The 15366-nt window shown below is 40.5% G+C and overlaps 1 protein-coding gene across 1 annotated transcript in view; it reads right to left on the reverse strand.

Moving 5' to 3' along the window:
* Positions 1–269: 269 nt before the first annotated feature.
* ABCB11 (ATP binding cassette subfamily B member 11) overlaps positions 270–15366 on the reverse strand; it is a 43678-nt gene continuing 28581 nt past the window's right edge. The window contains exons 19-27 of the mRNA XM_075153895.1: positions 10902–11006; positions 10641–10802; positions 8326–8529; positions 4921–5162; positions 4651–4807; positions 3413–3610; positions 2403–2609; positions 1377–1523; positions 270–622 (exon numbers count right to left, since the gene is read on the reverse strand). Of these exons, the coding sequence (XP_075009996.1) occupies positions 422–622; positions 1377–1523; positions 2403–2609; positions 3413–3610; positions 4651–4807; positions 4921–5162; positions 8326–8529; positions 10641–10802; positions 10902–11006 (1623 nt within the window). The 3' untranslated portion in view covers positions 270–421. The remainder of the gene's footprint in view (positions 623–1376; positions 1524–2402; positions 2610–3412; positions 3611–4650; positions 4808–4920; positions 5163–8325; positions 8530–10640; positions 10803–10901; positions 11007–15366) is intronic.

Consider the following 15366-nt stretch of genomic DNA (forward strand, 5'->3'; position numbering starts at 1 on the left):
ATTGCTTTCCGTACTTTTGTGGAGCTATCCTCTTTGTAAGTACCTAATGGTTTTGCTGAAGGGGCACCGCTGCGCCAGGCTCAGGGCGCTGACGTGTTAGTGCTGTAGCTGCGCACAGTGGAAGCCCAGCCTCCCCCGACAGCACCGCTGACACGTATGGCGCGAGGGGTGGAAGGGGGGGTCTGTACCCACAGTAAGGGTATCTGTGGACCTCTGCAGACTGAACGTTAGGAGAGATTTGATCCCCTGCACGTGCCTGACAAGTGTGCTTGATGCAGAAAGCTACGTACATTTAGGGTAGCATAGAACTCACAATATTGTAGAGCACAGTGTAGCACAATGGGGTACCAACATACACATACCTACCACAGAGTATTTGCTTACAGAAAAGAAATCTTTCAAAATTTAGAATCACAGTAATTCAGCTAATTGGGGCTCCAGTGGTAACAAGCTTATAATAAGCTCCTTGCATGGCCATCAGTTCATCATGAGTGCCCCTTTCAATGATGAGTCCTTGCGACATCACAGCAATGATGTCGGCGTTCTGGATCGTGGACAAGCGGTGGGCAATGACGATGCAGGTACGCCCTTCTCTGGCCTTATCCAGCGCTGCCTGCACGGTCTAAAGGCAACAGACAAAGTGTCAGAGTGAAAATATGCAAACCAAAATATGCATATTTCTCAGAGCTGGAGAAATCTGATTGCTTCAGATTAATTAACCGTATTGTGCAACACTTGTAAAAGTGACTATGAGGCTAAATCAAAGGTTGTGTTACTGGTGTGCTTAGCTGGGTCATGAACTCAGTTTATTAGCAGCACAAAGAAGGGACAGGTAAACATAGCAGTAGAAATTAAGGAAGGCCTTTATTCAGCTGACACGCTGAATGTCAGCTCAGTGTGGATATGTTTTTAAATTTCCACCATTTCTCTAATCTCTGAGTGTCACCAAGCCATGCAAGTTATTGCCCAAGTTCTTAAGCCCCTCACTGCTGTTTTTATTGGATATTCAGGCTCATCGTTCATATGCTTGAATACATTTTTGTTTGTTTGTTTGTTTGTTCGTTTTTTAATGTGCAGAAACTATATTTATGAAACGTTTCCACTGAGTGCTTTGAAACCCAGGGAATTAGTATGCACATTTACTGCCTCTCATTGGCAGTCTAAGAGCCCTTGTAGCTGGCTGCTTTTTTTATAGCTGTGCTTTCTGGATCTTTCAAAAAGATCATTAAATGTATAAGTGCTGAATTAACAATGTGGAATAACGTTGTGGTCATGTAGTGGAGTACGTCAGGATGTCTCTGTAGAACAGAAAAAGGCCTTGTAGGTTGTAAGTCATTGTATTAACTTTCCCTTATTGCTTATCACTGTGCATTTACCTTTTCACTTTCAGTGTCTAAGGCAGATGTAGCTTCATCCAGTAATAAAATTTTAGGATCTCGTATGATGGCCCTTGCTATAGCAATGCGTTGTTTTTGCCCACGAGACAGCTGGGATCCTTGAGCCCCAACATTAGTTTCATATTTCTGAAAAATATACAAAAGGAAGGTTTTATTCAGGTGTAAGCAAACACAGCAGTACACAACCTGAAGGAAGAGCAGGAGGAGAGAGGCAAGAGCGCTGACCATTGCTGCCTCCTCCTTAAAAAAGCCCGGCAATGCAGAAATGCTGTACATGTGATACACAGGTTTGGGGAGACATTTCTGAGCCATGCTTTGCAGCGCACGTGGCCCAGGGGCCAGGCATGTGGTGACAGGCCTGGAAGAAAAATTTGATAGCAAGATGATGGCTGATTTGTCTGAGACAAAAGAAATCCCCCCACCCTAGATTTGGGAGAAGAGGCGAAAAGCGATTTAAGGGCTTTCTGGACAAGTGTGTTGTTTGAGTGCCTAAATTGTATCCATACCTTTTATGTTCTTCTGATTTATATTTACATGATTTCTGTGCATTTAAATACTTCTTAAGTGCATGTAAGCAGCCAGCTTACAATATTTTTCTCTTAAGTATCATGCCCTAGTCACAAGACAAATCCCCCTCAGCTGGGAACAGGATTTATATTTCCTGATTCAGCGTAACGCTTTGACTGCTGAACTGTGCTGCTGCTTCTTTCTTGTCCATGGCTTTGACAAATCTTCCCTGTTCTCCTCGTTCAGAGCTGTAACTGCTGGTTTCAGTTTTATACATATTTGCCTACTGTGTAAAAATCCAGTAGCAACTCGTGCCCAAACTCTCAGGAACATAACGAATGGTCATGACACCGTCTTTGCTCCTACTGTCACAGCGGTAAAATTAAATAAAAGGCATACTTGTGTAGCAACTTCAACTGGGTTTGGAGCAACTCCCGCTGCTATGAACACTGAGCAGCCAATCTGTAGTTCCACAACCAAGGCCTCGTGGGTACTTACATCAGGCAGTGACATGACAAAATCATGCAGCTGAGCCTTCTGGGCCGCTTCTATGACTTTTTCCATCATCGCCTCTTTGGTGTTACTGCCATATTTGATATTATCAGCAATGCTGCAGTCAAATAGCACAGGCTCCTGGGACACTATTCCAATTTTTGATCTAAGAAACGGTATGTTTATTTTCTTGGTGTCGTGTCCATCTATTAACTACCAGGAAATAGGAGAAAACTTGAAAAATCATTCCAAAATAACAGCCTGCAAAACCCAAATAGTTTATAGCAAAACTAAATGGTTTAGCCATATTACTAAAATGCAAACACAACTGATTTGAAATTATTTGAAGAATCTGCTTATATTTGACTCCTTTATGCATGATGTGTATTTTCTGGGTATGTCTGTGATCCAGCCAAACACTAGACCATTTGCTTAATCTTAAGGCCAGGCGAACTACTTAATTGCTTAAGGTTAGGCACATGCATTGTTGCCTTCCTGGCATAGTGATCACCACACAGTTTTTCCAAAGAAAGAGAAGTCAAACTACATGGCTAAGTATTTATATAAGGAAAAGATATAAAAGCTTTTTAAGCTATCAGTAATTGAATAACTGGAAGTTAAATCTAGACAAATTCAACCTGCAAAGAAGCTGCATGTTGAAGCTATATATTTAGGGATGTTCCAGACTCTTCGTTGCTCCATTCAGACTTGATTTTTGATTGTGCTCCCACAATGTATGGAACACGTTATATGTTTCATACAGGAGCTACCAAGGTGAATGTCTATGGCCTACATAATGCATGAGGGCACACCTGAGGCTGGTAGTGTTCTGATCTTGCCTGAATACATCTGAGATGATACTCAGGAACTGTCCACATTTGTTCGAGAAGGAGCTGAAGCCCCAAGCTGCATATGTACGTGCCACCACTGCTAGGCTGCACAGTAGGACACATGCACAAGAGTCTTTGTAGCATTGCTGAAAACAACAGCACGCAAACCACGTCTCCTTTGCTTACCACGCTTCCTTTCTCAGGGTCATAGAAACGTTCCAGAAGCTGGACACTGGTGCTCTTACCACAGCCGCTACTTCCAACAAATGCCAAAGTCTGTCCAGGCTTAACAGCTACAGAGAGTCCTTTCAGGACCTGAATATCAGGCCGAGAAGGGTATGTGAATTTACAGTTAAGAAATTCAATGCTTCCCTTGAAATCATCCTGGTGAAAAAAATGAGAAAGATGCTACAATGAGCTCAAGCTCAAAACTGAGTTGTAAAGTACAAAGTAACTCTTCCTCAAATTCCATTCTTGCATCTCTTATTTAAAATATGACATTAGTGCTTGTGAAATTAGCCCAGAAAGAGGGATAAGAGCCATGCTGGAGCGGCTGTTCTAGAGATTAAGCCATTAGTCATAACACTATTGCTCTGCTTATACTTCCCCATACTGCACTGGTCAGAGGCATCGATTGGAAATAGGATTGCCTTGCAAATGGGTAAGTAAGTTTTTTGTTTTAATACAGACACCGTGTAAGTGTAAATTTGGTGATGGTCCAAATACATTTGTGCAAAAAGCTGGATTTGGTAAAAAAAATAAAATCAATTGACTTTCGCAATGTTAAAACAATACATGAATTCAGGACAGTTTTCCCAGAACTCTTAAAAAACTCTTTTACAAAACTCTGAAGGGAATCAAGATATGTTATTTTCATGGTTTGAAGCAAAATACTTAATGTATTTAGTTCATAACAATTATTTCAAGTTTTCATTTAATTCTGAAAGAAATAAGTTAAATGAAAAATAAGCTGTTTGCATTTTCTGGGTCTGACTTTTAAATTCACCAAAAATTGAGCATTTTCGTTTTGTCTGACTCAAAGATGATTCACCTCCTCATGAACACCCCCAACATTTGGATGTGAATGGAAAAAAGCCCCCATTGCAAGCTAGCGACAGTCAGGTTTATGTGCGAACAGTAGAGCAGAAAGAAAAAACATGCTACTCTGTGAGTCATCCCAATTGGTCCTATTCCAGTTTACAGGAGTTTTACACTGACAAATTCCTAATAGCCACACTTTATATTACTCTTGCTGTCTAGTACTGAGCTCGCTGCTTCCAAAAGAGCAAAGACAAGTAACAATTATACAATCAGCAAAACCTTCTTGTCAAGCAGGGATCCTCATTGACTTATAAATTGTTAGTGCAACTTCAATGCTTATATTGAGCTGAATGACATCACAAATTACTCCTCTCCGCTCTTACCCATTTTTCCCCTTTTTCACTGTAAACACTGATTTTCGGAAGCCGATCAACCAGTTGAAAAAAGCGCGCAGCAGATGTTTTGGCTTTGGCATAGTTTGGAGTATAGGAAGAAGCTCTTCCCAAAGCAGTTCCACTGGTCACAATAGCAGAGATCACCCTGCGGGGAAGGGGGACACGGTCATTCTTGGGAAGCCATCAAGAAACTGAACGCTACGCTGAGACCAGCGCTTCTGGAGAGGAGCCTGTTTCTGGCCGCAGGCAGGCTCTCACCTGAACACAAAGCTGTAATGGAGTCCTTCAGTATCAACTAGAAACCCGCCGTATCTGTAAGAGACAGCATTGGCAATGAACACTATGCTCTGGGCAAAGCCAAAGCAGAGTCCATAAACATGTGCTTTTTTGATTGCAGCTCTGTAGGGCATATCCAGGTGCTTCTCAAAATTGTCGATAAACATTTTTTCTTTTCCTATCCCAGCTACAGTCCTGATGTTAGAGAGGGCTTCACTGGAAATCTGGAGGAGAAAAAAAAAAAAGGGTAAAAGCTCCTAATTTTTACTTGGAAAAGTAGAGTGTGCTTTTTCACAAATGCATGATTCTTTCATGAACACAGGACACCAATGCCATATATAAATTGATGCAGATATGATACAGTCTGGCCCAAATATCAGCCAACCTAAAGAGAAACTTTCCTACAAGCAATTATCCACTAACATCCTCAATAGTAATGCTCTGTCTGCTCCACTAGAACTAAGTTACTGGAAGCACACTGAGGAAATGTGGCACATGTGACTTATTTCATGTAATGCGAATAAATGGGACATCCACAAAAGTAAAGATGGTTTTAGGAACACTGTTATTTCCTTGATTGTATGCATTTATTAAAGATGTTTATTTCCATTATTTTACTTGTTTTACTTATAGCAATAGTCAGAGAAAGAGTTAGAAGGGATGCTATCCCTAACTTCTCTTTCATAAATTAAAACCACTTGAATTTACTACGTTTCCTCACCTGCTCACCCCCCTCCTTTCTCTTGTTTATGTCCAAAAAGCCTGATGAGATGCAACATATAAATGGAGGGTGACACCTTGATTCCTCTAACATCAGCAACACAATTTCCAGGAGTTTTACTTTGTACATAGGCAAGAGTAAGCAAATGCTTGCCTACATACATAGAAAAATGCAAACCAGGAAATTATGAGATAATACCCATGGAAACTTCTCTGGAGCTTTAATTAATTGTAGGCTTTATATTGTGCTTTGTGGCCAGTCAGAATTTGGGTTTCTGTCCCAAAAGAATAGTACTACAGTTTCATCTATAGAAGTAAATTGACTGTTTGATCCTAATTTCACCCTACTTATCTCAAGTAAGTTTATTAAGAAATTGGTTTAAAATGCTGTAATTTGCCTGGACTTTGATAGCAGCTTCATAGTGTGACACTTTCCTTTGGGAAGCAATATTCTGGTATATGGCTTACGAATGTTTTCAGCATGTAGGAAGCGCTCTGAATATAAATCATTAAAAATATTCCATCCAATTTCAAGGGGTTTTTCCTGGCCAAAATGAAGAGTCAAATCTCTTGCATTATCATACAATGTGAAGGGGCGGATAAGTAGGTACTGTGAATTGGACTGTTCAGACTGTGCTCTCCCATGTTTGGCATGGCTGACGAGCCATCGCTGTGGAAGAACTCGAGCGTGTTCAGCATTTGGATGCAGTGCTGGCAAATGAATTAGAAAATATCACCAGACATAATCCGTCATCGCCAAAACTGCTGAAGCATTGAGTGCCCTTTTCATCCCAGCCTCTGGGTCATTCTGTTGAATAAAAGCTGATGCCTTGACTCATTAGTGAAGTTTCTCTCCTTGTCAGGACAGTATTTTGATTTATCACTTTTTGTAAATAATTAAACCATTCTGAATGTGGGCAATTGGTCAGATCTTAATTCTTCCTTGGCTTTCTGGAATTGAAGATTTTTCCTAACAGCACTCAACAGTGAAATGTATTCATTTCATTAGTGATACCAAAGTCAAATTATATTCATTCACGTAATGCCTTTTGTGCATTTTTAAAAAACCAAACTTCCAGAAGTCTGCATGCGTAGGTAGTAAACATGATTTTTTTTTTAAGTCCTATGCCCCAGTCATGACATGCTTCTTTAAATCACACCCAGAAATGGGTATTGGGAGCTGAAGATTTGCTTCTTCAGAAGTCAAAAAGGGGGGGTGGCAGGCTGAGCTAGCTGCAGCAGGCAATGGGAAAGAAACAGCCAGTAGATGCTGAGCTGAACAGGGCAAAGGACTGCAGTCCATGTGTTTGCTGCACAGATTAAGGTCAAGAGGAGGCTGAAGATAGTTGGTTGAGAGCTCAGATGGGCAGAGGGAAGGTTCAGATGGGGCAGGGTGGAAGGTGGGATGGGTAAAATGTTTGGTGGGCAGGACTTTAATGTAGGAAGAAGGAGGATTGGAAGGAGTGGGAACTCTGCAAGGGTCATTTTAGGATGGGCTAAAGTAGCTCTGCAGAAGGAAAATCTCTGAGGCTTTGAGAGGGCCTGCAAAGCATACTTTTTCTGATGCGAGAAATATGGCAGCCTAAAGAGGGGGACAAGGCTCAGGCATTACTCTGAGCGGGGTAACCTGAGGTAGTCTTCCTCAAGTCGCCTGTCTTCTAAATCCCCGCCTTTCTGATGCAGTTCAGTTTCTGCACAGTTGAACTAGGTATATTTTAAAAGTATCAGGTTCTGGGTCACGTGCCAGAACTTAGTGACCCAGAACTAAAGTCAAAGGAGTTTAAGTGTTTCAAAGGCAGCAGACCTGCCCGCTCCTCTTTGTGCATAGGCGTGAACTTGTGAGAAAATGACATTCCTTTCTCTTGTGTCCCTTCCTTCTCCTTGTTTGGTACATGGACTGGAAGTCTGCTCAGCCAGTGCAAACTTCATAAAGCTATTCTCAGCCTTCGAGGTGAGGCAGTTCGCAGGGTCTTGCAGCCAACAGAGCATGGGATGCTGCTAACCATGATACTGGAGTTAGAGTAACAAGGAGGAGGGCTTTAGCCAGGGGGCCCTGAACACTGGACGCATTCTTTCCAAGGAAAGGGAATTCCTTCCTCACGTCCCATGCTGGTTGGTTTAATACCCGCACAGGTGTGTTTTCACCATGGAGCAAAATTTAAAGTATTATGAGAAAGTCCTATGCCTCCTGTTACAAATTAACAGAAAAAAGGTTAATGCTTATCTGAATTAAAAAAAAAAAGATTTATGTAGTGGCTGAGAAATGAGAATTGATAGAATTTTGACCCTTAAAATCCGTACATAAAGTTATGCCTGTGATCTAGCAGCACACATGGATGAAGAAGCTGGTAAGCTAGTAGGGCCCACTGAAGGAACAATTCTGCTCTCTCTAAAATCCACGTACTGATCTGTGGTTCACAGACTGCTGAGAGATCTGTGTCTACCAATTAGGTCCAATAACTTTTGAAAAGTCAGTCACATTCCATGCAGCACGTGCTTCTGCAGTTAGTTCCCTATGGTGTTTCAATGGTTTCACAAACTGAAATACTACAACTTATTTGCAAAACGTTGCCAGTTTCAGTACATTTGAATTACCGATGGTCCCAAATGCCTGATTTTTTAACTACCCGTGACTGCAAATATAAATTAGTTTTTAAATAATGTTACCCGTCCAGTAGCTTCCAGCGCTTTCTTGTCCTGAGAGGCGAATCCTGTCAGCATTTTAGCCTGCACAGCTCCAGATAAGGCCAAAAACGGCAAGAAACACAGTATAACTAAACTCAGTTTCCAGCTGAAGTAGAAAGCAATGATCATGGCCACTCCAATGTTGGTAAAGGAATTGACAATCATTCCTATCTGTGATCCAGTTGCCTTCAAAGAAAAGAAACAGAGATGATTGACTTGTACTCCAATAGTAACTTCAATAATCTTTAAATAAATTTTTCTATAAAACTTTAGAAAACTCTAAATGATATTATAGTATCATAAGGCACCAACAGCTGTTGACTGCAGTGGAATTTAGCCAGTTTGGATATACTGTTTCCAATTAATTGTATCAAGAGAAGGACTGCAAATATCCAATATTCCTTTCACCAAACTTTCCAATGAGAAGTCAGAAAATTGTTTCTAATGACTGTAAGAAAGATAATCTAACTATTGAAATTAGTTCCCTTGGTTCCCTGGGGAATCACTCATCTGAATACTCTGTTTAGCCTCCACATTTATCCATCTAGATTTAAATAATAAACAGAACCCTTTTGCAACTTAACTGTTAAAAACAAAGTCTCAGCTGTGCTAAAATCAGTTAGAAACATCACTCAGAAAGGATGAATTAAAGTTGCATTTCTGCCTGTCTCTTTATTACAGAAAAATTTTAAATACGCCTTTGACATCACCTTTATTGAATGCATTCATCTTCTCCTTATGTACTTCAAGAACACTATTCTTTGTAATGAACTTGATTTATTCACTCAAAAGTTATTTTCTTTCATAGCAGTAAACAGCAGCCCTAGATAGGAACTGGGTTGCTATGTATTAGGAAAAAAAAATACATTTAATATCCTTGATCATTTTCAGTTGAATTCATTTGCAGGATGTGAACTTGCAGCACAAAATGCTCATCATCTACTCCTCCTCTGACCTGCAGCAATGGGGCAAGGTGCCTCGGGCCTGGCCACGGTGGAAGGCACACCTCCCAGCTCTGCAGCGGCTACCAAAAGGGGCAGCCATAACACCCCCTCTCACTCCAAGAGTCCACTTCTTACTCCTGGTGCAGATGTAGACATTTTCAGACCCTGGACACTTGCGTGCATCTTCTCACCGTCAGCTCGCTCCGCAATAGCAGCAGTTGGCTAAGCTCTGTGTCAGGCAGTGAAAGGCGGAGGACACTGCTGCTCAAGCAGCTCTGTTTTTTTCCCCGGGAGCTGTGGGTTGAATGGCTGTGCCCCACTGCTGTACATGTGCTTAGAACAAAGATGACCCTTAGGAGGCTATTAAATAGTTAAGTCAGTGTTTTACAAGTTTGTTTATTTCAATTAAAATATGTCCTGTAAGTGCCTGTAAGGGCTGAAGAGGTTTGCAGCTGGTTTCTCAGATTCTGTAGAAATTGCTGCTGACAGGGGTTTGGGAACCTCTTCTCTCACTTCTCTTTTAAATTCTTAAAACCTCCATTAATAGTTTTTAAAAACTAATCCACCATCTTCAGTCAAGCTGAAACAGGACAATTTTTGTAACAAAGAAATCTGTATGCTTCCTTCTTTGTTTCTAGAAAATTGCTTGCATTGGAGCCAAGAAAAATGGCATCTGACTCACTTCTACCAAAGCATCAATTCAGATAGGTAACATTTATAGCTCAGCATGATTTAACCCTCACCCACTAAGGAACACAACGCATGGAGTTGGTGGTTCACTTTCCCAAATAATAAGTCACACTTAGTGTGACTAAGCCAGTCATCACTGGCTGCTTGTCCCTGGCTGGAGTACCAGCCAGAACTGTAAACTGTTTTTTCAAGTGGACTGTCAGTTTAAATCAAAACTGTCACAACAAGCACAATACCATGCTGAAAACTTGAAAACATGATTAGTGATGAATGTCACTAAAATACTAGTCTGACGTGTTTTTGAAATAAACACTTAAGCATTGTGGCAAAAAGCTAATTCATCCCAGAAAAAAGAAATTAAAACTTTTGCACTGGATGCTCCTTCCCATGCCACTGATGGTTGGTATTTTATTGGCTTTTTTGTTCTTGTTCTGGTAATACAGGCAGGAATAATGGGCAGTAAATTGTGACCCTATTTGTGCTTTTAGGTAAATGCAGTGATAATAGTTCCACATGGACAGTCTATGATAAATAGAAATAGCTTAATTGACTGAGCAAGGACAGATCTACACTGACCTTGCTGGTTGCATGCTAGCTGATTTCTGTGACAATGTGCCAAAATAGGTCTTATAGTAAAACGATTCTTAAGCTACCAGGTCTTACCCCTTGGACCTGTGAGGCATCTGTTGCAAGTCTTGTAGTCAAAGCACCAGGGCTGTTCTTCCGGTCATCAAACCAACCAATGTCTTGCCCTAGCATAGCCTGGAAACCAATTTTCCTTAACCGTCTTGTAAGCAGCTCACCGGACTTGGCAAAGGTGTATCCCTGGGGTGCATAAGAACAAATACAAATATTGTACAGAAAGAGATGACTTACAGAGTAGGGCATCAGAAAGAAAATTTACCCATATTGGACTGCTATTACCTGTAGAAACTGTGTGAAAAATGAAAGAATTCCAACACAGACAAAGAGCAAGCAGACACCGTTGATCTGGATTCTTCGTTCTTCTTCATCAAGAATGGAGAAGGTCTTTGAAAAAAATGGGTGGCATCATATTAGAAGTGTCAGTTTTGCTGTGTGTGAAGTTTATTCATGACTCCCTTTTGCCAAGTGCAGAAGCCCACCCTAGAACCAAAGCCAGAACACAGAGCTCTCCCTCACCCCTTGCAAAGGCCCGATTCCTTATTTTTCCTAAGGTGAGCCTGGGTACAACATAATGTTTTTTACTCCTGTTAAACAACAAGTTTATTATACTCGGTGTCTGCACATATTGCTATTACTTGTTGCCCATCCCTAGTTATAATTAATCAATCATACCCCCCCACTCTAAACAAGATCCAGTGTGATAACCAGGGAATGGCAATGAAATAAATAGCATAGCGACAAAGCAACAGTGCAGCAGCTCCCTTACCTCCTCTCTAACCTATGCCAATTGCAACGTTATTGGGCCATACAAAATGAAGTCTGTGTAAAGAATTATACCCTAGCATGACTCTCCTTGGACAACACTAATGGCTCTATAATTGCTATAGGTAGGCTTCAAGAGGAACGTATTGTCTTTTACTGAAGGAGTGTGGATATGAGCTACACCCTTACTGCTGGGTACTTGAGAAAAAGTATTAGTGCTTAAAGTAGAGCCCCTCCACCCCATTCTGCTCCAGTCTCCATGGTATTTTCCTTTTATCTTTTGTTCTTAATATCCAGTCTTTTTCAACACCTGCCAGCCCAGTGGCTGCTGCTGAAGTAGTGGTCCAAATCTAAGTAGCCATCCTTTAGCAATTCCTTTCAGTCAGAGCAGTTGATACATAGGTCAGTTAACCTACTTGAAGTTGTTAAACTACTTCTGCTACTTGCAGGTATAAGCAACAGCTCATGTTTGTACTTCTCCACTAACCTTAAATTAATTCTAATTGGATTTTACAGCTAAAAATTACTATAAATTCACTAATCTCTCAACCTGTTATCTGTAAGGTGTAACTAAAAATAACTTGTGCCTTCGACTTTTACTTATATCAAAACCAGCTTAAATTGTTCTAGGTAAGTATTTAACAGTAGAAAGAGAAGAAGGAATTTTCATTACAGCTGCAAAATGTAAAAATTCCACAAAAATAAACTTAAGTACTAGTCTTAAAAGTTCAACCCAAGTTATTTACGATTAAAAGTGAGCTATGCATCAAACTAACAGAGAGGAATTAGAGCATGAATTTGAGAAAAAGAAATCGCTGTTCTCTAGTGGAAATTCCACGTCAAGTATTTTAACTTTGTACATCAGTATCTTGGCAACAAAATAAATCCTGCAAAATCCAAAATGATAATATCAAAATGGCATTTAGTGTTTCAAGCTAAGAGCTGTCCCAATGCCATGCAGTCTTATCAGTAGCAAGGCATATTACTTTCTCAGACTAATCTTCGTTTTAAAAAAAAAATCACCAGGTATGTTTTAATATGTCATAAGAACAAAACATATAATGGTCTGCTGCTGTTCCTATCCCCTTAATGAAATCCACTATACATTCAGTAATTCATGCTTGATCCTGAATTGAACAGGCTGTGAGCAGATTTCAGCTGTCTTTGTAACTTCCGTATCTAGAAAAGATATTGCTGTTTTCTGTTTGCATTTTTTTTTTCTATAGAATATAATCTAGTTAAACACTTGGACTGAATGAGATACAAGGTGAACTCAGTGCATGCATAAACTGTGTCCTACAAGGATTCTAGATTTTAGAATTGCTGTGATGGTATTTTCTGTATCATCATGGTATGCAATATCTAGACATGAATGGAAAAATGCACTTCATAGTAGTGGTCATGCCACATGCATAGCTAGCCTAAAACATAACGAGAGGAATAACTAACTACTCATCATTGTGAACATTTATTAACATGTATGTCACGTTAATTACTGTGTTGTGGTACTTTTTCGTATGAAAAAACATCAGCAAAATCTCTAAATTTTCTAATGAGTAAAACTAATAAACAGTATGATAAACAGAGTGTGTGATGGATCATAATAAATATACAGTTGTGAACTGGCATGAAAAACTACTCTCCAGAGATGCTGATGGCTTTTTCACAAGTGATTTGCATGCTGTCTGCACAGTCATCCAGAAACACTGGGATGGCTCAAACATGGGTCGAACTTAACATTTTTTCTTTTCACACTTTGTAATTTTTCTCTCTAGTTGAATAAATAAATACCAAATACAAGACTGAGCATTGAAAAGAGAGATAAACACTTGCCCTAGGACCCTACAGTGAGTCCCGGTAAGTATTTATGCTTGTTATAAATAAACTTTTGTTCATTGCTTCTGTGTGGCTAGATGGTAGGCAAGATTAAGTAGGAGTCTGTATTTCAAGAAAGTCAAAGGCAACACAGCTCCTGATTTCAGGGAGGCTGGATCTATATCCATGCTTATGAAAGGTGCTCATGAAAAGGGAGAGTGCTGTAAGCCTTTGCTTTAATATTCTATCCATATCACCCACATTCAAAGTGGTTCCCCCGCTTTCTCTTATGCAAGAAATACGTTGTGAAAGATCTTCCCAGTTCCTGTGGCCAGGCTCTCCATTCCTCCTGGATAAAGGCTGAGAGAACTGCAATGTCTGCAAGACACCTTGAGGGTTTCTGGTGAAGCCAGAAGTTATTAGTCAGTCTGGGATTCCTATTGCAAGCTCTAAATTCAACGAAGCATCCCAGCTCAAGAAGAGCAATGGATGAAGTATGTGCTTACACTCTCCCTAAACTGAGAGCAATAGCACTTTACAGTCCTACAGAAGGAAACGTGGATAACATTCGTTGGGAAGAGATCTCTGTATTGCAAACAGAGGATTTTTTTTCCCCTTGCAAATCTGTCCTGTAAAATTGAACTATCCCATTCTGCAGCTATGTTTTTGACCTATGTTCTTGATTTAAAAAAATAACACTGATTACAGTAACATGTAGCATGGGCAATAGCATCAGGTCTATAAAAGGAAAGAGTTGTTGCTGAGGTGTCCATGTTCAGATTATACAAGTTTCAACAGTTTTAGCGTGGACTATCTTTTATTTGGGGCCATGGGCTACGTGCCCAATAGCAGTCGGAGCACATCTTCCAGTTGAGTTTCACTGGAAAGGATCCATTTCTCATACTCTGAGACAGTTCCACAGTGGGAACCAAAGCATAGTAAGAAGAAACTACTGAAAAATTTGTGCCAAAGGTACACTTCTGATCTGAACTGATCAGAAGACATATCCAGTATTATCCAGTTCTTCATTCACTTTTTGGGATTACATTCTGAGAACCTTCAAGGCAGAACTTTGCTAAATTTATCCTTTCATTTCATAGCTATGGGGATTTTTCCCCTCACTTCTCCAGCGTATTGGTCCCAGAGTACAAGCCCACGTGTCTGTCACAACATCATTGCAGATATTCAGACAGCTTGGAAAGGAAATGCATATTCCATCTTGGTACCAGGCAGAAATGTTTTAAATTTATGAATAATGAAACACAGATGTTGAACTTCGCTCATGTTCATTATGGCTTGTTTTCTTCTTGCAGCCTCTCTTCTTTGATGGACTGAGACCTTCAAGAGAAGGAATTCATCCTTGGCAATGAAGGCATTTAGCATCTTGCAGGATGACATCAACCCCAGACCTCCCAGTGTCTAGAAAATCTCTCTCAAAAGGAATCAAAGGTTAGACTCATTGCAGAATGCACATAGCAGTGTCTCGCTGTCTAGTGAAAGCCACAGTCCTTGGCATGAGGTCTAGACACTCAAAAAGTGTTTGGAGGTGGCACACCTATGGCTAAAAGGCCAAGCCCATTGGCCAGGAGCCACTAAGTGGATCAACAGAGACTGGAACATCTTTTGCTCTGCCCTTCCCTGGATCTTAGTCAGTAAACATTAAGCTGCAAGTAAATGTGATTCAAAGTCCTGAGTAACCTCCCAGAGAGAAATGTCTAAGTCAAAACAACCCCCCAAAAAAACAAACAGCAAAAGGTCAATCTTTCCTTTGATAGATTGCTGGCACTGCAATTAGGAGCATTTTCTGAACCCTCTTCTAATCAGTAGCTCAGATGCCGGGGCATTAATTCGTTCACTCTTTCCTGCCTGAAAGATTTCGGACCTCCACTTTCTAGGAGAGTGTCTGCCCTTCAGGTCATATATTCTTTGCACGCATATGTACCTACCATGACTTAAACAAGTAAGTGGGAATCACAACACAAGTTTTATACTATTTCAGCTGGGTACCCAAATCACGAAACGATAGTGGCATTCCCATTTTCTTCCCAGTGAATATGTCATTACTTTACCCAATAAGAAACAGCATCAACAGAGGGGGTTTTTCTATCCTCCTCATTCTTGAAAATTTAGGACACTTTCCTAGGCATTAGTTAGAGCAGCGCTGAAT

Source organism: Calonectris borealis, chromosome 6 (genome assembly GCF_964195595.1).
Source record: "Calonectris borealis chromosome 6, bCalBor7.hap1.2, whole genome shotgun sequence".
Taxonomy (NCBI): domain Eukaryota; kingdom Metazoa; phylum Chordata; class Aves; order Procellariiformes; family Procellariidae; genus Calonectris; species Calonectris borealis.